Genomic DNA, 26653 nt, shown 5'->3' with positions numbered 1-26653 from the left:
TTGACTGTATATTTGTGGGCGAACGCGGCAGCCAATTGCACACAGCATTGAAAATGACCAATTTATTATTGTTTTTGGTTTTGGAGGGATTATTATTAGACGTGTTGATTAAGGAAACTTGCCCAAGGTTTCGCCCTCTGCCTGGAATTGAACTCACTTGCAAAGAGAGTGCTCTAACCACTGAGCTACAGGACTCCAAAGGAGAGACAACCATAAATACGGTCAAGAAAGGAAAGTCTTCTTCCCTGAGAAAACAGAGTTACCCTGTACTAGACAATGTTGAAAAATTACTGCAATGGGCTATGTTACATACTGCTGTTCTCTTCCTTCCTTGACTCCGAAAGTTGTTGTAAATGACACATATTTTTAGGATGTCGATGTATAGCTCATTAATTAGAAGTTAATTGAAGGTATATAATCAGATACATTGAACTGAAACACATCTTGAGTTCACCCATCTGCTCCATTGGGATTGAAGTTCATTTGATTAGCTTCAGTGAGACAACTAACAAAATGAATGTGCTGATCAGCTGATGGTGGAGCCAATATACTGGATTACCAACCCGCACCATTGTTCTCATTGCACTTTGCTCACATGTGTGGGGAGAGGAACATGTTTCATTTGGGAAAATTTTGAAAACAAATCTGTTTATAGGTTTCCAAAACACCTTCCACTGCGGCAGAAGAGATTCGTAACTCATAATATGTGCAAAAATACATTTTTTATACATATGCAAAAATACTGTACTTTTTTAAAGAAGCCACAGAGTAAATGTAACTGGTGTCCACAACCCATTATTTTATTATGGTACAAAGATCAGAAACATGTCTCAGTCTTGGTAGAATGGTAAAGTGTAATTAATTTGTGCATCTAATTCTGACACTGATCTCAACTGCAAATTCTGAGAAATAAAGCTCACAGAATTATATTTTCAGCTTCCTTTAATTGACAGTAAGCAGCCTAAAGGCTTTTCAGTTATGAAACAAACTCAAAAAGTTGGCATTTGGCAGTGACTTTGCAAACTTTTGCTATTGTGAACAGCATCAGGTGGGGGTGTCTGTGACATGCACATCTGTGCCCAGTCAACATGCTAAATGTCGAATGGACTACTAAATTGACTAAAATTATGGGATAGAGAGGAATGGCTCCTTACTATTTGTACAGACAGAGCTAACGGTAAAATATGTTATTGCAATACACGTGCATTGTCTTTGTAAGAATATTTCCTGTTCCCTGGGTGAAACATGATTGGGCTGGGCGTTGTATCCATAACTAGTGCACAATATGCACAAAGTTTGTTGCCCCAATTATGTTTCTGTGATCTCCACTTTGAAACTCCAGATCCTGGAGTAATACAGGCTGGAGGGAGTCAGGTGTGAGTATATGTACTTGTATCTTCTACATCCAAGATTAAAGGGGGTGTCATAACTAGAAACAAGAAAATAACAATAAAACACAAGGTGAATGGACAAGGGGACTTGTATAGATTTACTTTGGCTTAATAGTAAACTCTGGTCTCTTTTAATGAGAATCGAGTTCACAGTCAGCCACTTTACAAGTTCAGAGATCACAAGCTAAATCCCAGAGGTTTAATACAGATGGAAGTACTTGCCACAGCATCACCTGATGCTTAATCTTTTTCATTAATGGGCTCGAGGGCTATTCCATTGTTAACACCTGTAGAGACAATATAACAGCATTGGGGTACTGCCAATAGTAATTTTGCTGCCCCATACTGCTCTGCAACAAAATAATCCTAAAATAAACCTTGCATTTGATATGGCACCTTTCAAGACAGTAGGATATCCCTAGTTGCTGGACAATCAAAGGTCTGTACCTGAGCTTGGGGTGTAAGCCCAAGGGGGAGGACTAAATATTAAAGAAAAGGGCATTATGCCTATAAATTACTGTTCAATTTTTAACATTCTTGTGTTTTCTTTCAGTAAATGTTCAGAAATGTACTTTATAAGCCCCTTAACAATACCAGGTAAATTACTGCTCCCGTCCAGAACTGGTGCATTAGAATTATTGCAATTTTCTCTTATACCGAAGGCAAGCTCTCAGTCATATCCTCAGCAAAGCAAATAATTTAGAGTAAGTATTATGAACTTTGCAAAGTAATGTGTCCAAAAAGTCCTTGTGAAATTTACAAAGAAGTGAATGTTCTATTCTATGTTGACTTAGGCTTTGTTTGCATGATTATTTCCATATTTAATTTAGATGCTTTGTTGGAATTCTACAAAACATTGTCATTTGAGCTTTTTCTTATTGACACTCTTTATTGACATGTTGGGATTCAATTTGACATTATATTTAACATATTTCCTGTACATAGATATAGCAGAAGTGAACACACCCCATTTCCAGTCCCTTCTCATTGGACTTCTAGATTTTGACTGACATTTAGGAGATACCTTACTTGTTACTAAGCCAAAAAACTATTGAATAGTTTGTGGTTGATATTCTGTATCTGAGGTTGAAATCTGCCCAGTCCTATCCCAGAAAATCTGAGTTGCTGAATAATGAATGTCCCACTAAATGAATTGAAATCCACTCTTCCAACTGAAGTCTAGTACACATTTCCCACCACTGGTGGCTAAGCCTTCAGCCACTGTGCCCTCACTCTGAGGAACTCTCTCAAAATCCCTTTGCCTTGCATTTTTTCTGTGAGTCCAAAATCTTTTGGTCATTACCCTCAAATTCTTTCTTCCCTGCTACAGTGATCCCTATCATCTTTTGAAGTGCTTTGAGATGCTTATCTTACATGAAAGAGTCTAGAAAGGTATAATTTGTTTTATGGATTTTGTTCATCCGTTTACTTGTAGTGAAACGCAGAGCAGATGCACAGCTTTCAGTATTCCTTAGTCAGTTTTCCACGCATTTGTAAAGTAGTTATTCAAATGAAATTGTTATCCATTATTTACTGGATGCTGGTATTGATGTGAGTCCACAATACTGTGCCTTCTAAGAATTGGGAAGCCATACTGGAAAATCGTTATGTGCAGAGGGTTGATCCCTGTCGAACCTCAACATTAATGAATTGCAAAGTTTTATATAATCACTAATTCGATTAGGTCAGAAATCACAGGATTATAGGATCCTCTTAAACCAAGACATGTTTCTCATTAATAATCTTGCTTGAAGCCATTATCCTTCTTAAGTCTGAAATCCTAGATGACAGATGTTCTGTTCGTCTAATTCACAAGACACACAGTGGAATTGTGGAGTTCTTTAGTTATCCAGGTGATTGCATATTTCCAATGTGCTGGAAGCAGAGATGGTTCAGTTCACAAATGCAGAAGCACAGTGTTTAACCCTTTGAATCACAATCGACATGGCAACATTCAAAATAGGATTAGGGAGATTTTTTCAAAAAATGTTCTTAACCTACAGCATCATTGGAATACTTTTTATATAAAAAAAGTAAAGTCCACCTGGGTCTAGAATTATTCTATTTAGGTAGCATTTCAGAGAATTCAGAATTTAGTAAATTCTTAGTTTTAAAGCTGGCTTTCTGTAAATTCTTGTAAGAACTACAGAAAAATTGCTTCATAAGATTTTACTATGACGTGTATTTGTAAGCGAATGCAGCAGCCACACGATAATATCCCACTAACATCTATGAACAACAACAATAACAAATTACATTTGTATACCACCTTTCACATCAGGAGGACATCCAAAGGCACGGGACAGTCAGGAATGAAGTGATTGATATGTGTTATCTGGGGGTTTGTTGACCAGGACACTGGGAGAAACTCTCTGCTCTGTTTGAATCTTTAACGACTCTCCAAATAGACAGATGGAACTTTGGTTTAATATCTTACTGAAGGTCAGCGCCCCCAGCAATACCACCACACCACAGCACTCAATTGGAATGCCAACCTAGACTGTGAACTCAATGTCATGATGTAGGACTTGAACCACAAGCTTCTGACTCAGAGTGAGACTGCAACAATTGAGCTACACTGAAACTGTGCTCAGTAGAGGAAAATTGGAGTGTATTTGCGCTTGAAAGTTTGTAAATAAGTTACAAAGATTCATTTGCAATGTGACAAGAATTAGATGTGTTTTGCAGCAATTGTATTCTCAATAAAGCAGGGGAGGTTTTATTTCTGCTCCCTTGTATGCAATTTGTAATGTCTAGACAGTGTGCTGTTCACTGCTTCCCAGTCACCCCAATCTTAAATCAAGGTACAGATAAAAAAAAATTTCAAAGAGCCCAACAAACAGTTCAGGCTTTTGAAAACGACGTTGTCAGTAGGGCTCATTCTTATCTTGTGAAGCAAACACGTAGGGCTGGTTTGTGGCAGAATTGAAGCTTTGTGTTGGTACCAAAAACATGAATAATTTTCCTTGCCAGCTCTGCACTGAGCTGGCAGGCAAATAAAGAGCTACGTCAGCGTTTAAAGGCAAAAGAGAACTAGTTTATCTTTCACATGATTATAAAAGGGTCTATATAACTTCATATAAACCTAGATATTCATGACATGAACCCAAGTGCTTTCACTGATGAGAGTCCAGAACTTATCCTTCTGACTAATCATGCTTTTGTTTGAATGAAAGTAAATTTAATGCAGGAATTAAGATTAGGTAAGTATTCTGGAGTTTTTGCTTGAATATCTAAAGAAGGGGTATTGTCTTATTAACCTAACAAAGTCTTTTGGAGGCCATTCCCTACTGCTTCCAGAATCTCTGGGTGACTTTTAAAGCTTTTACATTTGTTTTGCACATTAATTTTAAAGGATTAGAGATAAATCCAATTTAATTCTGGATTTATCTTGGCTGTCTTGTATCATAGCTACAAGATGGAGATTCAAATGATGGATCACCTGATCGCTGATTCGCCATAAAGTACTTTGGATCATCTGCTCTGCTCCCATCAAGTCCTTTTCATCAAGAGTGAAAGTGGATAGAAACAACAGGACTGAAAATACGTTAGGGGTTCACTAATTATAACATGTTTGCAAGTGTCGGATTGTGAGTTTTACAATGAGACGCACAAAACTGCAAATTGAAAATCACAAGCCGACAAAACGGTAGTCCTTTTTCTGGACTTCGCCTGCTTGTGATTTGGGAAGACTATTCCCTTCTACAGGGTATATGCAAGCTACTCTAATCTTCAGCAATCCATTGAATCTTCTGTGGAAAGCTTCTACAATTTCCCCCAGTGGTTCATATCTACAGTATTTGTCTCTTAATCCCTATATCATTCATTCTTGACCAGTTCCTTTCCTAACCTGACATTTCCAAAAGACAACAGTTTATATTCCATCATGTTCCTCATAGCATTTGATCGTCTATCTAGCTTAACCTTACAGCCCTCAATCATTTTGCTGGATATTCATCAGTTTCTTTTGCCAGAAGTATTAATCGATTACATTAACTGATCCAGATGAGCGAGTCTAAACCACTTATCAATAACGAGAGGAAAACAACAATTGCTAAGTGCAACTTTTGCATGTTGTTTAATTATTGTGCCCTCTAATACTGTGCGCACAATCCATTGAAGGACTTTGTTTATATAATGTAGTGTTCATTTGTGGTTTATTGCCATTACCCTGTAGCTTGGTTCCTTCATCAATATTTCCCCGCACCTTTCTTGCAGGTGCTAACGCTAGTGGCCATTCTTCATTTGCAAAACTAGACAATGAAAGTTACCATGCTGTCTTCATACAATGCCTTGATATTGTGAATGTTCTTAGCCTTAACCTATAGTTTTAACATTAAGATTGTGCATTAAGTACCCAAACAGAACTAAGGAACATTGGTTTACAAATTAATACTAAACTGAAGACTGTTTTCCAAAATTCCACACAACTTTAAATTTTGAGACTATTATAATAATCTTTGCATTTGATGTAGCACCTTTCATATCAGGGCCTGTTTTAATTCACAGGAATTGCTGTAAAATGTAGTGACTATATTTTGTGAATGAATGTGGCAGCCAATTTGCCCCCAGCAATGTCCCACAAACAGTTATGAACCGAATAAATCTGGTGGAGTGTTGGCCAGGACACCAGGAAACTCCATCCTTATCAGAGAGCCCCTCACATTGTATATAAAAACAGACCAATTCTCATTGTTGCGTGTTAGTTGAACTTAGATATTTAAAATATAAAAAGTACTGTGATAAGTTTACCTGGTAAAAGAAATTCATCAACAAATAATTCACAAACAATATTGTACACTCGGACCTTCTAGCGCCTTGGTACATCCTCCTGAAGTGAAAGGCGCTATACAAATGTAATTTTGTTGTTGTTATTTTATTGTCTGCGCACCAACACCACTTTTACTCAGTAAAACTCTGAAGCTCTTACTCATGCCCTGTGTTGTCTATTTCGTTTTCCAGGCGGGATTTTTGAAACTACAGAAAATGAGCCTATTAGTGTTGAAGAGATGGCCTTCAAGTTTGCAGTCACCAACATAAACCGAAACAGGACATTAATGCCCAACACCACACTCACATATGACATACAGAGAATTAACCTGTATGACAGCTTTGAAGCTTCCAGACGAGGTGAGTAGCACATTTCAATCCTTAATACTGATTTGGTCATTTTGAATGGTTTGAATAATTTTATTTTCAACTCAAAAGGGGCAGGAGTTTTTGTGTCATGTTTCTAATTTAACTTTCTTTAACACTTATGTAGCTTGTGACCAACTTGCTCTCGGAGTAGCCTCTGTGTTTGGACCATCACACAGTTCTTCACTCAGTGCAGTACAGTCTATCTCTAATGCATTGGAAGTTCCACACATCCAGACTCGTTGGAAACATCCCATAGTAAACCAGAAGGACTCATTTTACATTAATCTGTATCCAGACTACACGTCTATCAGTAGAGCCATCCTGCACCTGGTGCAGTACTACAAATGGAAGACAGTGACTGTGGTTTATGAAGATAGCACAGGTAAATAACTAATTACCTAACCCTTGCTTTTTTTTATCCTAATTGAGTTGAACCAAATGGAAAGCCCATTCATTTCAGTGCTACACTTGGAATTTGAGTATTTAAACAATGTCTCCAATCTCTTTTCGATTAGTGCCATGGGATTTCTAACCTGAACAGGCAAGAACATACATAAGAACATAAGAGTAGGTCATTTGGCCCCTCTAGCCTGCCCCGCCATTCAATGAGATCATGGCTGATCTATTCTAACTCCACCTACCTGCCTTATCCCATATCCCTTAATCCATTTATCCACAAGAAATCTATCAAATGGGGCCTTGGTATATTCCGTGAAGGGTGGCACCTCCAGCACTGAATTGGAGTGTCAGCCGAGACTGAGTTCGAAGTCCTAATGTGGGGCTTGAACTAACTGACTCAGAGACAAGTAGGATACCAACTGAGTCAGACTTACACATGATGGAATAAAAGATATTTTATCATTCCATTTTTTATAAAAAGAGAAACATTTGAAATCCACTGCATGTGAATGCAGATCTAGAATTCTATTCCGGCCTTGATAATTTCTGCTTTTATTTCAGATTTCCAGAACCTGCAGTTTTTCTTTTTTATCTCCCGGTTTCCTAATTGGTTTTGCTGCTAATCTGTATTCTTTGCCCAGGAATAACTGACCTGCTCAATTACCTGATCCTTTGGTGTTCAAAAAAAACATCAATTAAATTGCAAATGAGCAAAAAATAGTGATTGATTTTTTAACCTTTAACATGGAGTAAAACTGCATAACAAGGATGAGTGATCTCACTTTTTCTTCATTTAAATGAACTTGCATCTACAGTAAGTGCTATATTAGATTGTATGTTCATGCATTGAAAAAATATTGTGGCACATGCTGGGTTTAAGAAATGAATGGAATGGTGATCCAGAATATGCTAAATCGTTTTACCAGCACCAGTGTCTATTATCAATCATTTTTATTATTCGTTAAATATTCATAAGTATTTATAGTGTAAATTACGATCAGGTATTTATTAATTGTCACTGATCTGAATGCCAAAATGTAGTCAAAGAGTTTGGTCGATAACTAAAGATTAACTTTTGGGCGTGGAGGAGGGGGAGGGGTGCACACATGTGATCAGTCTTTCATTATCAATAGGCCTCTTTGAACACAGTCATCAACGGTGTAAGTGATAATTAAAACATCATAGGTCAAAGTCTTCACCCTTTGTATGTTTTATACGCCCAACTTAAAAGGTTTAGCTCCCAGGCAGGTTAACTATAATCTTAATGATGAGAATAATCATAATAATAACCTTTGATATAGCTCCTTTCACATTGGTAAGACATTGTCACAGTGCTTCACGTGATTTATTGCAAGCTACAGCGACTGCATAGGCAAATGTGGTGGCCATTTTGCTCACAGCAATGTCCCACAAACAGCCATGAAGTGAACGATGGATTTTATCTGGAAGATTATTGGTCAGGACTTTGGGAGAAATTCCCTTACCTTTTTGATTAGCACCACATATCTTTAACATCTATCTAAACAATCTTAGTTTAACATCTCATCCAAAAGATGGCATCTCCGACAATGCAGCTCTCACCTAACACTGTATTGGAGTGTCAACCTAAGCTTTCAGGTCAAAGTCCTGACATAAGACTTGAACCCACAACCCTCTAACTTTGAGGTGAGAGAGCTACCAAATGACCCACCAGACTGACATCCACTTGAACACTTGAAACATGGTGAAAGAAGACTAATAATGATTACAGAGTAGTTATGTGAACAATGGTCAAACTTGTTATCGCTGAATAGATGTTTCCTAAGAGAATGTGCAGTAATATAACAACAACAACTTGGATTTATATAGCATCCTTCATGCCGGACGGCATCTCAGAGCGCTTGATATAGTTAATATAGATTATAATATAGATTAACTATGAGGGGGATTTGAGATTCATAACCATTAGTCTATGTTCCTAACACTCATCCTTTTAACTATGCAACCTGGGTTTCATTGCATTGCAGTTTGAAACACTTCACACTCTGCTGACTATAAGGTCTGGCATTCAAGTAATGCTCCTTTGTAGAGACAGATGGTCTGAGGTCTTCAAAACAAACAAATTGAACAGTCCTCTGATGTCTAGGGACAAAGTACATGAGAAATCATCCCGAAATGGACAGGGGAAGAGGCACATGATTCTCAAGAGTAAAGGTGTCACTCAATTGCACAATGCTAAAAGGTCAATAGATCTATCAATCTCAGCTACTTCAGCATCCGGGATGCAGACTGTGTGTCTTGAAATCGATGAATCTATTTCATTCAGCCTGAAAGGTCCCCCTGAAAAATATTGGGCAATCTGGAGGGCAATTCTGTGCAATATTACGCATTAGGGCATTGAAGATATTGACCTCTAATAGGATTCCCCCATTATAATTATGCGTCACAAAAATCCTATCTTTTTATTCTCACTATTTCTAATTTTAAAAATCTGTTTCTCGGAAATCCCAGGTTTCTTGAATGGTATAGGTTCCCAGTGCGTTAACTCTTTCCAAGGCCAGTTTCACAGATGATGAAATGTAAAATATCTCATGGATGCCAGCGGGGTTCTAGGCTGTGAATAATTAAACTTAGCCATGGCACTACAAGACTGAGGATGAACAGTGAACTCACTTCTATGTGACGGGTTTGATTGGTCCACGCTTCCATGAGTCCTGCATTATTGATTCAATTTCTTTTAAATTTCTGTATTTGTTGTTTTACAAGAAATCAGACTCCAAATGCCACCAATTTCGTTAACTGAGCTAATATTTAATGGTTCAATTTGAAGCTCTAGTAGCATAAATTTAAGCACACTGTGAGTTTGAAGGGATGAGGATCAGTCTGAGCAATACACAAAGTGAAGCCAGCTCACGCTGTTCAGGATTTTACAATTCATCAGTGCTAACCCCATCACTTTTCGGCATCGGGAGTAAGGGGAAAATTGTAACAGATGTTGTATGTTGTGTTTGTATTGGATTTCTGTTGTACCAAATATTATATTTATAAATCACTTCTCGGCCTTTTGGCTAAGATCGAGTGTAGTTTCTGTTCACATCAGTTACTTCTTGAGCTAGCAATGCTGGAAAGGTTCATCTTCTGCTTGAGATTCGCGTGTGTTGGTTACCATAACCGGATTATTATGGGAAGGATTGAGCTCCTGGTTACAGCTTTGGTTTCAGCCCTCTGTTGGTTGGGATCGGTATTGCAGTATTTCTGATCTGCCCTCACAAAGAGGAAGCAGAAATACTGGAACTCACAGCTCACTTGAGTACTTAGTCACTAGGCTCAGGCCGGGCTTGCCCTGCCAAGGAGGCCATCCAGTCACCTGACTTGCTTGGATGGTTGTGAAGACATGGTTCAAGTCCATATTGTTCTTTGACAATTTGCGCCTAGAAGAGTTTGGGGGGACTGGGGCTTGTCTGCGGGGACAACCCTCGTTCTCAAACATTGAACAGGGAATTGTCACAATACTGAGCATTAAGACACACAAAGAGCAGCAATGGTGACTCATTTTTTTTCCAGTTCTACTTTTGAATTCAATGAAATCAATGGAGACTATTGGTATGTAGGCTCAGAAAATAAGTGAAACATGCAGTTAGAAATAGCTGCCTCTATATTTACCAAGGATTCTCATCGAGTTGCGAGTGTATGCGTGGAATTTGCAATGTTTTATAACAATCAGTCTGAACAGGACGTTGAATTTATTATGAAACGGCAGGATGTTAGTCAATAATTCATTCATTTTAGAAATATTGTCCACAAACTTGGAACTAGATAGAAGAACAAAATATACCAGTTTTTCAGCCAACAGTCAGCATCTGAGAGCTGCTCTACAGGATACTGGCTGAGTTATGATGGTACCACAGACATAATGGGCCTAATGTTTTTCTATGCTGTAAAGTTCTACGGTTCTATAGTTGTTCAATTTTAGATTCCAAATTTAGATTCTGCTCCTCCGCTCACAGGAAATCCATCCTCATTGCCCCTCCCCTCCCCGCTATATCAAATACAAGAATTATTATTATTATAAAACACGACTCAAGACCTATCTCTTTGAAAGTACTTTGGACTGCCTCACCCCCTTTTCATCCTCCACCACCCCCCAACACAGCCTTCCCCCAGCTCAAGCTCCCAGTCAGTTATGTCAAGCGCTTTGAGATGTCCTCCGGATATGATAGACACTGTAAAAATGTAAATTGTTGCTGTGGATGCTGATCATGAAATCTGTATATTCAGGACTGTTAAGATCTCCAAGCCTCTGTCTCAGGCTAAATATGTCCAACAGATTTGATGTGATAATCAAATGTAATAATAATAATCAGCTTTGTGTTTGAATCTGTTTTGAAATGTTGCAAACTTACCCCTGAATGTTGCAAATCAGTACTGACGGTGAGAATAGTGCACATAAATTATAATATTGAAATGATTTTAATTAATTCATGATTATACATTCAACAGAAATGTGAGGCAAATGAATGCCTTCATTGAGATCATTCAAGTTGCACAATTTCTAACTGTGCTGCAATGTGCTGTTTTTCTCCTACTACCCACCCCCACTTCCCAGGTCTCATTCGCTTACAGGAATTAATGAAAGCCCCCTCCAGATATAACATTAAAATAAAAATTCGCCAGTTGCCAACAGATAACAGGGATCCCAAGCCTCTTCTGAAGGAGATGAAAAGGGGGAAGGAATTCTATGTGATATTTGACTGCACATATGAAACGGCTGCCGGGATGTTGAAACAGGTGAAATGAATCTCCAGACCTCTTATAGTTTATTGATCAAAAATTAAAACCGTAGGAGAAAAATGGAAAATTATTAAAGGCATTTTAAGAAATGTGAAAATGCAATACAGGACTGAGCATAGATTAAAAAGAGTTAAACCACAGAATAATGAGAACAAAACCAGCCTAAAGGCCAAACAGAAATGTTATAAAAGGTACAACAGAACAAAAAAAGCAGGAACTGGGAGCCCCATAAAGATCAATTGAGGATAACTGAAAGGAGTATCAGAGGAAGTGAGAGAACAATAGGAAAACAGATTACAGACAGCAACACTAGGAGCAAAATAAATCTTTTAGCTTTGTTATCAACAGAGGTCACATTAAAGAACAGGTCAGTCTTCTAAGAGATAATCTAGGAAGAGATATGAAAGATCAAGAGATGGAAGATGTGTTAATTCTGGGGTCAAATATTTTTTTACATCATTGTTGAGGCCACGTTGTGAATACTGTGGGCAATTGTTGAGTAGCAAAAGGGCATTGAAGAGAGAGAAGAGGGTTTAGAGAAGAATAACAAGAATGATTTAGCTCTGATTTACAAGGGATCACTTTAAATCTTTAGGAGCAAGGAACAGAATTGAAGTCTAGGACAGCCTCTGGCTTGTCGAGAGTTAAGAATTGTTGCAGGATAAAGAAATGTTTGGCACAAAAGGGAAGCCACAGCGGTTTTTGAGGCAGTTTTGGTTCAATCAGTGGAGGAGATGTGAGAATTCCATGTGAAATCAGAAGAGATACTGCGGCTGAAAATGTCAATAGATGAAGAAGGATTAAGAGTGAAGCCATCAATGGTAAGACGTACATCACTGTCCCCAGGGGAACATTGAGTAGATGAAGTTCATGATAGAGTACATTATGTGGCTTGAGAAGCCAAGGGCTGGATAACGAATTGGTCTTTTCTAATACAATATATTAGTTTTCTTATGTTCATATATATTCAACTTAGTTTCAATACATTTACTGATATGTTGATTCATTTGAAAGCCTGACATTTGATTGAGAGAATTTTTATTAAATAAAACTGCAGTCTGTCACAACATTTAGTGCACAAATCCTATAATTTCTCCAATTCTTGATAATATTCGGTTTTAAAACCAAACAGAAAATTATTTTATAGTTGCTACTGAACAGAAAATGTGTGTGTGTGTTTTAAACCTGATTCTGTAGTTAAATGGTTACATAGCATTTGTAGTGAAACGGATGACTGAAAGGCCAGGTTAGTACTGAACACTGGTCAAGCTCTATGAGAAATGAGCAAAACATTGCACAAAACCACCAGTCATTACCTGCATTTTCCAAAACTTCTACACAATTATTTCCTTGTAATTTTGCACTCCTTGGGTCTTAATCTTTGTAACAATGTTATTACAAATGCATTCCTCACCTGGATTCAATAACTGTCTCCAAAAAATCAATAACTCTGCTATCTATAACCATAGCTCATCCACAGGAAGTGTTATTCAGCTGTAGACCAGTTGATGTAACTGAGGTTTGATTGCATCCTTTTCTATTTAATGCTCTCTAACACCAGTTTGTTCACTTTGCAGCTCCTCTCAATGGGAATGATGACTGAGTATTACCACTACTTTTTTACCACACTGGTAAGGCAGCATTTTTAAAGAAAAGCTTTACAAACTACTCCTGGGATTTTGCTGTGTGTTGATATTACGGTGTTAAGGTCTTAGGAAGTAGAAGCAATTATCACTGCTGTCACAGTTATTTTGCCGTCCTGCTACTAAGCACACCACTTTAATATTCAAACATTCTGCTGGCTCAAAGGGAAAGGAAGAAAATGCAAAGTGCAAGTCTCAGTGGGTCTAAGGAGATTCTTGTTGGTTGGGTGCTGACTGGTGCTGCACGTTTTCAACTCAGAAATTGTAGAATTTTAAATTCCATTTATTATGGTAATAAGTGTGCTCAGTTATAATATTACCTCCAATCTATTCGTCCTGCCCTGTAAGATGGGGAGAACTTAGGCTGTGGAATTTTACCAAAGGCTCTGGAGGGTAGAACCAGGAAGGCTGCCAAACAGAGCATGGAAAAATCTTTCCCTTGGGAAATCTGGGTTAAGAACTAAACATGCTGGAAATCTGCATCAGGTGAATCATCATCTGAAAGAGAAAGGCAGGTTAATATTTCAGCTATGTCCTCATCAGAACTGCAATGCTAAACAAATTGGAATGCTTCTTCCATTATCAGCACAGCTTGTTTGTCGAGACATGTTCAGGATTGTAAAGGTCTTTTACAGGACAGACCCCAGGAAGTACAAGGGAATCTTATTATAATGTGGTCCTCTGGGTCCAATAGTTCAGAGGTTAGATCATAACAACAAATTGCATTTATTTAGTGCCTTTCACATCAGGAGGACCTCCCAAAATCCTATAAGTAAGTTATAAAAAAGGCTACTTCCGCGCCATCAGATCGCCACTGACATTGCTTCCTGCACGCTATATGTGCATATTATGCACAAGGAGTACTATTGATGTCACTTCCTTTGTGATGAGTATATAACTGACTCATTTTTTATTTGAGCCAGACTTTAGAAATGAAGGAGCCCAGCTTTGATTTATTACCTCAGAGACAATATTCTATTATAATTCTGATGAACTCATTTCAGAGGTGTTTTTCATGAGACTGTTCTTGCAATATAAAATGCTGAAGAGATTTACACAGCTAACCTCTCTGTAGTGGGAACAGAGATAAACTCTCCCTCTGAGCGTTCAACTAACTCTCTCCCTTTTGCTTACACATTGATAATCAATATCCTCTCTACTGGACTGGTAGTTCAAGAGACAGAATTCTGATCCCACTCAATTCTCTCTCTCTCTCCATAATCTCTCTCTCTCTCTTGCACACCAATAATTATTACCTTCTCATAAGCATAAATGTGGGCAGAGACAGTATTAGGGATACCCCAACACTGATCCCTCAATCTCTAAGCTTCCCCACTCCCGCCTACATCTTTCACTACATCCCCCAGCCCCAACCAACTTTGCGGCAAGGTGGCCCTCATCTCCCAAACTTCCCTCACTCTATCCCCATATTCCTCCAGCTCCTTCCCCTCTTTTGAACACTTAACCCGGTACCATCCCTTCCTCTCCTTCAAAACCCTCATCATTTATTGTCCTCTCAAAACGCTTGGTTCTTTCATCCCTGACATCTCCCCCCTCCTCCCATCCCTCTGGCCTCTGCACTGAATTCCTTATCATAATCGGTGATTTCAACCTTCACCTGAACTCCCCTCACCCTATCTTCTCTGACTTCACATCCCTCCTCCACACTAAACTGCTGTGCGCAATTGGCTGCCGCATTTCGCCCACAAATATAGTCAATTCACTTTACAGTATATTCTGTGAACTGCTTTGACTACGGCACTACCTCACCCCTCACGCTGCTGAAACTCTGGTCCACGCCTTTGTCACCTCAAGGCTGGACTATGGGAACTCTCTCCTCGCCGGCCTTCCCGCCACCTCCCTCCACAAGCTGCAGGTCATTCAGAACTCTGCAGCTCGTGTACTGTCCCGCACCAGGCTTCGGGACCACATCACTCCCACCCTCGCTCGCCTCCACTGGCTTCCCATCCCCCAGAGGATCGAATTCAAGATCCTCATCCTCACCTACAAGGCCATTCACGGCCTTGCTCCCTCCTACCTCTCCAACCTACTATCCCCCTACCTACCTGCCCGTACCCTCCGTTCCTCTGGCTCTGGTCTGCTCCACGTCCCCCGCCCCAACCGCCCTACCATCGGTGGTCGGGCCTTCAGCCTCTCAGCCCCCAGGCTCTGGAACTCCATCCCCCAGTGCCTTCGCCGCTTCCTCCCTTTCCTCCTTCAAGGCCGGTCTCAAAACCTTTCTCTTTGACCGTGCCTTCAGCTCCCCTCTCGACTCTCTTCCCCCTCCTCGCTCCCTCCCTTCCCTCCCCTCACCCTGACCATTTCCCCCTCCTTGCTCCCTCCCTTCCCTCACCCTGACCATTTCCCCCCAGCTCGGGTCATGACCCAACTGTGCAGCGCCTTGGGACGTCCTCCTGACGTGAAAGGCGCTTTATAAATGGAATCTTGTTGTTGTTGTTGTTGTTGCTTTGAGACATCTAGAAGATGTGAAAAGCACTATATCAAATGCAAGGATTATTATTATTAAACCTTACCCTCCACAAAAACTCCCCGACCCACAACCATGACCATCCCCTCGACCTTGTTATCACTCACGGCCTTGTCATCTCCGATCTGCCCATCACTGACAAGGCCATTTCCTCATCTCCTCCCACATCTGCCTCCCCTCTTCCAAGCCCTCCACCATCTTTTTACAACCTTGGAAATAGCTTCCACCGAGTACCTCTTCCTTAGATCTCTTCTCCCTCTGGACTTCCACTCACAGAGATCCAGAAGCAATGGTCAAGCTGTGAGATGATGGCCTCTCTGTAACCCTCAACTCCCTTGCCCCCCTGAAATCCAGGTCTGTCTCCAAATCTACCCTTTCCCCTGGTATAACAGTCACCTCCACTCCCTCAAAACTAAAATCCGGATGCTCGAGCACAGATGGCACAAATCCGGCCTCACAATTTACCACCAACTCTGGCTCGAGGATCTCTGCAACTACTGCCTCTTCCTCTCGCACCCCAAAACGATTTTGGAGCAAAAAGCACTGTTCTCCACCATCCATCATCTCCTCTGTGCACCCCCCTAAATTGCCTCTGTCCTCACTTCAAATGCCAAGTCGAAGAGGTCCTAGACGTCTTCGTGTCAAAAGTTGAAAATACCTGCTTGGCTGCATCCTCCTCCCCTATGTCCCCTTCTACACCCAGACCATCTTCACCACCCCCTTCTTCCACCACGGCTCCTACCACTCTCCCGTCTGTCACTCCTCTGCCCCGATTACTTCCACCTCACACTCAACCACCATCTCCCAGATGAAGCCCACCACCTGCTGTCTAGACTCCCTCCAGTTGCTGGTCCCCCAACCCCCCCTCCTCTCCCTGCTGCTGGCTGACACAGTCAACCAGTCGCTCTCCTCAAGTTCTGTTCCTGTTCCCCCTTAAAACCGTTGTCATCCCCTTCTCAAAAAAGACCATTCTTGTCCCCTCCAACCTCACAAATGACTGTCTCATTTGCAACCTGCTCTTCCTGCCAAAGCTCTGGAACATGTTGTTGCTAACCAGCTTTGCTCACACCTCTGCCTCCACTCCCTCCTCGACCCCCTCCTGTCTGGTTTTCACCCTGCCCACAGCACAGAGGTGGTGCTTGCCAAGGTGACAAATGACCTCTCTCTCTCTCTGTGACCAGAGCTCCCTCTGCCTCCTTTCCCAGTCACCTGTGTCATACCTCAGAGCTCCATCCTTGGCCCCCTTCTCTTCCTCATCTATATCCTCCTTCTTGGCGATGTCATCCGGAAACTTCCACATGTATGCGGATGACACACAGCTCTAATTCTTCTCCTCCAGCTGTGACTCCAGGTCCAATGATGTTCTCTCAAGTTATCTGGTGGACATCAGGGTCTGGATGAGTGAAAACTTACAACTAAATGTTGACAAGACGGAAGCCATACTCATTATAATAATAATAATCCTTGCATTTGATATAGCGCTTTTCACGTCGGGAGGACGTCCCAAAGCGCTTTACAGAACACACTGTAAAGTGAATTGACTGTATATTTGTGGGCGAACGCGGCAGCCAATTGCGCACAGCAATGTCCCACAAACAGTCGTAGATTGAAAATGACCAATTTATTATTGTTTTTGGTTTTGGAGGGATTATTATTAGGCGTGTGGAGTAAGGAAACTTGCCCAAGGTTTCGCCCTGCCTGGAATTGAACTCAGGTCTCTCACTTGCAAAGCGAGTGCTCTAACTACTGAGCTACAGGACTCCATTGGCTCCTATCAATGTCTTCTATCCTGCGGTTCTGACCTCCTCAACCTCCCAGGCCTATCCCTCAGACTTACCGAACCAGTGCGCAACCTAGACAGCTGTCCTTCCTTCCCCATATCCGGTCCCTAACCAGAACTGCCTTCCTCCACTTTCGGCACATTGCCTGCCTCAGACTGTATTTACGCCACTATTCCCCCAAACTCTGGAACACTCTTCCTCTATCTCTCTGCCTTGCCCCTTCCTTCCTCATGTTCAAGTCTTGCATGAAGACCTTCCTCTTCAACTGTGCCTACGGTCACCTCTCCCTACCCCCGGTTAGGCATTGTGCTCTGTCACTGTCAAGAACTCTGGAAAGCTATACTGCGTGAGGGGCTCTATATAAATGCAAGTTATTTTTGTTGTTGCAATAAATATTACATTATTTAACAAGTAGGCCCTGAGACAGAATTTTGTCTTCTCTTATAACTGTTTGTCTCTCTGTCTCTCACATGTACCCACATATCAGTGATGAATACTGTCTCCTGAATTAATAAAGACGACAAACCACAACAAATTATTCTCTTCATTTTCCTCACTCCTGTACCAGACACCAAGGCACTGCTGATGACAGCACAGCCAACCTGGCTCATCAGCAGGACCTGGAAGGGCAGACCAGTCACTGGGGCAGGGAATCATACCACTCAGCTCCTGTTAACCCTGTAAGCCAAAGCCCTAATAGTTATGGTGGTCCTAGCTGATCAAGCAGTGGGAAAGCTTGCCAGACAACAATATCAATGACAAGCTATGTAGGTTTAGTTGGTTAGACTCCAGCAGTACCCCAACGCACACTCTGGGATCCCCAAGCCTTGGCTCTTGCCAACCTGCGCTTAATACTTTCCAGAATTATGTAAGCAGGATGTGTCCCTCCAGGGACAGAGTGCACATTCCATTCCAACAATCTATCTCTGGGATTTCCATGTGTATGTGGGATACATGGAAACCTCAGTTTACTTTGGATACTTTTAAGGATGGTGATTGTTTTTCGCAAGTGTCAGACGCCCAGCTGCTGAGACAAAAACACCAGTGACTTCAGCTGGAATGATCTCCTCACTGCCCTGGCTTGTAGAATTCACAGCATTTGCACGCAATGATCCACCTGGGGCTCCGCAGACAAAACAGTTCCTTACTAGCCCTGATGTATCTATTGCAAGGCACACACAAGCCTATGTTCAATATTGGGTCCCACAAATATCTGCCATGCATTTTCTGTTGGTAATGCTGTAAACCATCAGTTACAAACTAGTTTGTATTCGATGTTTGTCAGTTCATTTTCAACAAAATGAAATTAATGGCCCTCCTATAAGAATACTGCATTTGGAAGTTTGAGATGTCTTTGCTTTGTTAGTTTCCCTTAAAATACCATTAACTTACTGGTGCTTTGTATTAGATACTACACAAAATGCAGTTATGCTGTAGCCCCAGTGTGCACACTGCTATGTGGTGATGATATATTACAGATTCTGCTCGTAAACCTATTAGGCTGATATACTGATACCCTTCTGATCATCAACTCAGGCCCAACAATAAATCGGCTGGAAGGTCAACCAAACCTCCCTGAAAATAATAACTAACCTGCAGTCCTTTCAGAATATATGAAAATTAAAACATACCTCGTGTTTTTCATTCTTCTTGTCATATCACTGCTTGTTGTTTCTTTAGCTTTTGGCAGTCGCTGGTGAAGGTTGACACCAGTGCAATTGATGTATGGTTAACTTTTTGAAGATCACAACAACATCTCTGCTAAAAAAGAAAAATGTTGTAGGATTTTATGTAAATTACTGAATGTTTTTGCAGTTCTGTGGAGTTCTTAACTATTAAAATGCCCACAAACTGAATTTTGGTGCTCTCTGCAGTATAAAAAATAGATTGTAAGTCACAGAGTGTTGAAGTACTTCCTTTTATTTCTGGAACTTGGATTTTAAGCCAGCCCTTTTTGGCAGTAGCAAGATTGCTAAGTGAAATGAGTTCAGGTTAGCTTCACCCCAGTGTGAGTCCACAGTTCACAATTGCTCATAAATTGCTCATAATCTGTCACAAAATTGACAGCCACAGTCTACAAGGCTCTGAGGATGGTTACTGTGCAAAGTGGGCATAATCACACTGGTACAACTAAAGATGCTTCCATAAAGCACACTTAGTGGTGGTGTCGAGGGAGCTTTAGTCTGTATTTAATGCTGACTGCCTCTGAGATGTGAGTGCTAAGTACAAGAACATGGAAAATGTTCCATTCCCCACAACTGACCTCAATCCAACACTACTTCACCCAGAAAAAAAAGGAAAAAGGATATTTTCAGTGATATAGAATCTCATTGTAAGTACTGATTAGTGAGTTCTAACTTGCAACGTTTGCAAAGATGTTCACAACTTCCTCCACTTTCAAATTTTTAGTTTGTAACCGAAATTTCAAGATTTGCTCAAAAATCTGATTTTTTAAAAATGGAAAGAGTTGCAATCCCAAAGCTATTTTTCAGCTATCTCAGCTGAAAACGTACAATAGTTTTTATGCTATTACTTATGTGGTGTTGATTGAAATTTCTCTCCTTTTGCTTTCTGCCTGCTAGGATCTGTTTGCACTGAACCTGGAGCCCTATCGGTATAGTGGGGTCAATATGACAGGGTTTCGTCTCCTGAACATTGACAATCCACACATTGCATCTGTCATTGATAAATGGTCAATGGAACGCCTGCAGGCACCACCCAAACCTGAATCAGGACTGTTGGATGGAATGATGACAGTAAGTACTCTCTGGATATACTGTCCCACATCCACAGATTCCTGATAATCAATCGCTTGCAAGTCATGTTCGGACAAAGTACAATGATAACTGCTTAAATTAATGATCCATTTTTCACCCTAAGGTATAAATCAGTGTGAATTGGGATATTTGAGTTAAGTAGGAGAGAGATACTGCCCAAATGGTAGATTACTAGATTTCAGAGGCCTGAAATTCTCATGGTTCCTAGCCTTAAAAACATTGCATCAAAATTCAACATGGTGCATTTTAGAAAATCCTTACATTCAGTTTTAATATAGAAGCCATTTTTTCTGATTTCTTAAAAAGAACTATGAAAAAACAGTTTCAAAATAGAGACTGCATTTAAGAATTTTCTAAGCTTCTGCAGAGTCTTACGATTTAAGGCAATGAGAAATGTCAGGCCTCTGATGTTGGATGCCTAGTTTGCCAACCAATGTTTTTTCATCAGGAAATTATTTATATTCTGACAAATACCCATTTCAGTTTCTAAATGATCATATTAAATATGCTATACTATGTTCACGAGATCACAAGATTGATTTGGATGAAGAAAGCCTTTCAGCCCATCTGATCTCATCACTTCAGACCACCCACCTCCTATCTTCCTATCACAGCATCAAACAGCTTTTTAAATGCATCCAGTGCCCTGGCCTCAACCACCCTGGCAACCTGTTTCAGTCATAAATCACCCTCTGAGTGCCGAAACACTTCCTGGTGTCTGTCCTGAAATTGTCCTTTGCAATTCTAAACCAATTCTACTGATGTGGTACATCCCAAAGTATTGTTCTGGGTTTACTTTTTCAATCCCATTTAAATTATATACACCTCTACAAGATCTCCTAAGAGTTGCTTTCTCTCAACACTGAAAAGCCTTCTTTGTGATGTAGCTGGTGAACACACTGCATAGACATTGATATTGCTTCTCAGGCCTTTGATTCTTTGTAGCAAGTCATGTTAGATGGCAACAAAATACTCCTGCTAAATACAACTGTACAAGTGAAATATTCTCAGGGGGAGAGGGGGGAATCTTGGAAACTCAGGACCAATTAAATAAAATATAAAGGCTGCTCTTGTGCCACTTGTCTCTGAGACATTCACTTAAACATTTAAAGACAATTGGTGGATGTTTTGTTTGATCAATTAAGAAACCACTGATGAAATGTAAGTGCTGAGAATGGAGTAACAGAGCAAATGTTTATTAAAACTACAGTGAGCTTCACTCTACAGGGTAAAGTTTGTGATTTCTTTTAAACATTCCCTGTGTTATTTGATACTAGCAAGAATTACATGTAGGTGGTAGCACACTCCTCATGAGCTCAGGCCTGATGATTGGTAAAAGCATAACCTTTGGCAGAGGAGAATGGGAGTGTCATCTCTGCTCTAAAAATTAAACATTAAGCCAAGAAAACATCATTCTCGGGGCTACAATTTGCAAAACAAAAAAACTGCTCAATTCAACTGATCCTTTTTGCCAACATAAATTAAGACAAAGAATGCTTAAAAGATTGCAGATTTTGCTCCTATACTTTTCCTCTCGGACTGTACTTCATTATGGGTGAAAATCCATTTAAGTGCCAGAATAAAGACAATAAGGTGTCAACACACCCTATTCGCTAAGTCAACTGATCCAAGCACTAATATTAGCATAGCATAAGTTGTGCAGTTTCTTGTTCTTAATAATAAGTGCAAAATAAAATATTCACTAGCATTAGCAAACAGTGCATGTAAGACAGCAGTACGTCATTTTCGAGTGATTGCTGTGTCCGGGTGCCTTGGAGGGAACAGCAGTTTGTGGTTAATAGCCTCACTGGAGCTAGTTGGCCAGATGGTGCTGGTTGTGGGCCACATCACAAAAGGTACATTGATGCGGTAGGAAGCTTACAATCTTGTTTATCTTGAAAGTACAATAGAAGAGACTGTCATCCCACTGAAATCTCTGAAAATGTTTTTTCCATGTTGTGATGGGATGGGGGAGGGCGATGTAGGTCAGTCCTTGATTCACTAACACCGTGAGTAGCCATTCCACCCCAGCCACCTCTGAAAATAAGAAGTAGCTTTGGTTTTACAATGCGCTGGAAGTCATATCAAATCATATTAACCTGTCAGTATGTATATATTTGAATACAGGGCAACTCGTGAAGCTCAGGTTTGCAGCAGAAACTCTGCACAATGGGGGTGGAAGTGGAGTCTGGGATTTGAGAATAGAATCCAGTGTTTGAAAGGCTCTTAAAGCTGCACACATGCCACACTTAATTAATATAATACAAAACCAAACAAGCAAGTGACAATAAAGTAACAGAGACAAGACAGTCAGGGAAGACTTGAAAGCACAATAAATGAATTGTGCATCTTATTGCAGGAAATGTGAATAAAACATCACACAAAAATAACTGCACAAAAAATAGCAAAAAGAAAAATGAGGATGAGGGAAAGTTGAGTGAAGTTAAAGAGAGTAATTTTATTTCACCAAAAGATACCAGAGGATCTGGAGAATGATTGGTTACATGTAATCACTTAGGGCAGTGTCTCTCTGACATAAGGTCGGGCTCAGTTTCTTTTTTATAATTGGGTAGACCATTAGTAAATGAGCCTGTCATATCATTCAATCTAAAGAGCTCTCTGGTACAGACTTGCTGTGTAGTTAGGACAGATTAGTACTGATCCTCAGACAAGTCATTGAACAATATAGAGTTAGGGGAGCAACAATCAGAAAGCTTTTGGTCTGTCAGAGCAGAATACTGTTTAATATGATCATCGATTTAGGGGTGACAAAGCCACTACTAGGTACTATCTGACACTGGCACAGCTGCTGTTTATGATGTTTAGCCTGACTGCATTGTCAACACTCACTCTAATGAGCACTTTCTAAAAAACTGCTGGCATTTGCAGTTAGTCCAACTGCTCAAGATTAATAACTACGGCTGGATGCTCAGAACTACAGACTCTGGCACAGCAACAACAGGCTGTAGTTTATAAGGCAGCTGAACTAAAACCTGAAAGGCAGCCAGTGGGAATGAAAAATGTGCATTTGGAGTGAAAGTGGGCAGAAATACAAATATTGCAGCGGACACAGAACCGGTTTGTGTGATGCTTAATCGGTTGCTAAGCCACCTGCATTGTCAGTTATTGGCCTGGCCACATGGTAATTGTCCAGTAAAGAAAAAGCAACAAGAATGGTCACTGAGTGTAAAAACACAAGAGCTATTTTAGTCACAGAGTGCTCAAATTACTCACTCTCAGCCCTGTCATATTGGAATTTGCAGTCCCTGAGGAGCCTTACTGTCTGTCACCACAGATTTCATCAGGTTTGGACATGGGAGGGCTTCCTTTGTTTCTTCATACTGAATCTTGTGTTTATCAAGGTGAGAGATGCAGCAGTGGGAAATGGAACATTATCTCAATTCAGTACCCAGTGTGAGCGTCAAAGCAGCCTCAAGTCCGGCTTAAGATTTCACCTGAAAGGTGCCCAGTCACTACACTTCACAGTAAATCCTATGAAGCACTTTGAGACATCTTCCCATTGTAAAAGGTGTAATATCGAATGCAAGGATATTGATTTTATTATAACATGAGTTATATGCAAAATGAAACTCTCCTCAGTATGAACCTCAATATTCTGCATACTGACATTTTCAATTTTCCACACCAGATGTCACACCTCGTGGCTTCTCTGAACAGAATTCCCAGTAAATTTTACATTGGAACTTTACACAACCAACAAGCAGGGGAGAGGTAGATCCCATCAGTCTGGGCAGAATCTAAACCTGGGTCCAACCACACATTTAATTCAATGTGTGCCTTCCCATTACTGACTAAGCAAGCATTGGAAATAATCAATTGCTGTTTTATCCTTGCCTTTCTAATCTAGAAGATTTCAGCTGTTAACACTCTAAGCTCCAGAGAAAAAAACCCAAACATTTCATAACCAAAACCGCTTCTTCTTGGTAACATCCCAGTGAATCTATGGTCTAACTAAGGTGCTTTGCAAGTTCAGCATTAGCTTCTTGTTTTTATATTTCATGCCTCTGAATATAAAACCAAGGATTCCATTTGACTTTTTATGGCTTTATCTGCCTGGGCTGCCTCATTTAATGACTCCTTTATCTGCATTCCAAGGTCGCTTTGCTCCTCTGCTCCGTATAACATATTACCATTTAAGGTGTATTTTACTGCTTCTTCCCTATTCTTACTTTCAAAGTGCACAACTTCACATTTTCTTTCTGTATTGAATCGCATCTGCAAATGTGGAAGATTTATCTTTCCATACGCTTGTACACAATATTGTTCGAGTCTCACTGCATATTAAAAATAGCTAATTTTACAGGACAGAATTGCAAGAGTTCAGTGCAATTCTGATTAAAATCTCTTTCCAGCCTGAAAGATTCTTACTTACTTTGTCTTCTCCTTGTTTGCTGTATTTTTAAATCAATTGTGTATCCAGTCTCTTACTTTAATTTTACTTAAATTGATTAGATATTTAGTGACACAGTCCATTCATTCTGTTATCACAACTGCAATTTTATTAGGGATTATTGGGCCCAAGCTCTTGTAACATTGGGAGAAAAATGTGCTAAGTGGAGTGATACCTCAAGGCTGGACTATGGGCCTCGCCGGCCTTCCCGGCACCTCCCTCCACGAGCTGCAGGTCATTCAGAACTCTGAAGCTCGTGTACTGTCCCGCACCAGGCTTCGTGACCACATCACTCCCACCCTCACTCGCCTCCACTGGCTCCCCATCCCCCAGAGGATCGAATTCAAGATCCTCATCCTCACCAACAAGGCCATTCACGGCCTTGCTCCCTCCAACCTCTCCGACCTTCTATCCCCCTACTTACCTGCCCGTACCCTCCGGTCTGCTCCACATCCCCCGCCCCAACCACCCTACCATCGGTGGCCGGACCTTCAGCCTCTCAGCCCCTAGGCTCTGGAACTCCACCTCCCAGTGCCTTCGCCGCCTCCTCCCTTTCCTCCTTCAAGGCCGGTCTCAAGACCTTTCTCTTTGACCGTGCCTTCAGCTCCCCTCTCAACTCTCTACCCCCTCCTCGCTCCCTCCCCTCCCTCCCCTCACCCTGACCATTTCCCCCCTGCTCGGGTCCTGACCCAACTGTCCAACGCCTTGGAACATCCTCCCGACGTGAAAGGCACTCTATAAATGAAATCTTGTTGTTGTTGTTGTTGATAATTATAACAAGGACAGAAAATGCAGTGTTCCCTCCAGCCTTTGTAAAATGGATTCGGCACCAGGTTTGTGGACTTAAGCCTGCTGTCAAGACATTTTTTTATTCCAACCCTGTAACTCTGTCATAACGTGTTTTTGCTTTACAACTATTTGAATTTTCTCCATACCCTAATGAAAGATTTCCTGTTAGTGCACAGATAGATAATTATCACCGGTAATAATTATCATGTCACACGTCGCATCCTTCCCCTTTCGTCAGTCAGGAAGAACGCCAAGTTTTCGTGTGGGATGATTATTGACAGGTTGCTGAGGCCATCTCAGAAAGTGCTTCTGTTGCGTCATGTGAAATGTCAATCCAGATAGGGTGTCATTTGGACCACGATTAAAATGTTGCCTCCATCTCTGGTCGCTCTATGTGAAGAACTGGGTAGGTGTTTTAAAAAGAGCACAGAAAGGAGAATTGAGTGGTAATTTGCGGTCTCAAAAACTGCAATAAAGGAGCCTGAAGTTGCAGAGGAAAATATTCATGCTAAGAATTGATATAATGAATTTTTTGCAAAGTTCATCAGAATTGGTAAAGGAAGTCTAACGCAGACATCCATGTAAGATTTGGCTAATATACTGTACATGGATTGCAGTTAACCATTCTTATCGTGTGTGATGATGGAAAACTGGCACCAGTGCAGTCGGTGTCATGGCAACAGAAACCTTGGAACTTCCCTTTGTTACAGGAGGAAAGCGGTGGATCGCAAACCTCAAACTATAGAGGACGGAACAATATCAAGAGAGTGTAAAAAAGGCAATAACTGTGGGGGAAAGCAGCTACAATGCTGTATCTCATATCCATTTACATTTCTACCTTTATGCTGATATAAAACTGATGTTAATATACACTGGTAGGAGATGACACGGTTAAACCTATTGGAATAGATCTAACATAAACCACAGATGTTTTGCCCTTGTTTTCATGGCACTTTTGTAAGTAGTATCTGCCTCATGTAGACATTTAGTTGGTGGGAAGCCAGCATTGGTATCCCAGCAGCTTACGTATTACCCTGATAATGGAGTTCCTGCCCGTAACAAAAG

At 40.7% G+C, this 26653-nt stretch overlaps 1 protein-coding gene and 1 pseudogene across 1 annotated transcript in view; both read left to right on the top strand.

Moving 5' to 3' along the window:
• The window catches only part of grik1a (glutamate receptor, ionotropic, kainate 1a), a 159501-nt gene that overhangs the window by 66293 nt on the left and 66555 nt on the right, over positions 1-26653 (top strand). Inside the window, exons 2-6 of the mRNA XM_007901250.2 lie at positions 6354-6521; positions 6655-6912; positions 11515-11696; positions 13277-13330; positions 20194-20367. Coding sequence (XP_007899441.1) covers positions 6354-6521; positions 6655-6912; positions 11515-11696; positions 13277-13330; positions 20194-20367 — 836 coding nt within the window. The remainder of the gene's footprint in view (positions 1-6353; positions 6522-6654; positions 6913-11514; positions 11697-13276; positions 13331-20193; positions 20368-26653) is intronic.
• LOC121848961 lies at positions 9957-10181 on the top strand (annotated as a pseudogene).

This window comes from Callorhinchus milii, unplaced genomic scaffold (genome assembly GCF_018977255.1).
Source record: "Callorhinchus milii isolate IMCB2004 unplaced genomic scaffold, IMCB_Cmil_1.0 Scaffold4, whole genome shotgun sequence".
Taxonomy (NCBI): domain Eukaryota; kingdom Metazoa; phylum Chordata; class Chondrichthyes; order Chimaeriformes; family Callorhinchidae; genus Callorhinchus; species Callorhinchus milii.
This window is presented reverse-complemented; position numbering and strand designations above follow the sequence as displayed.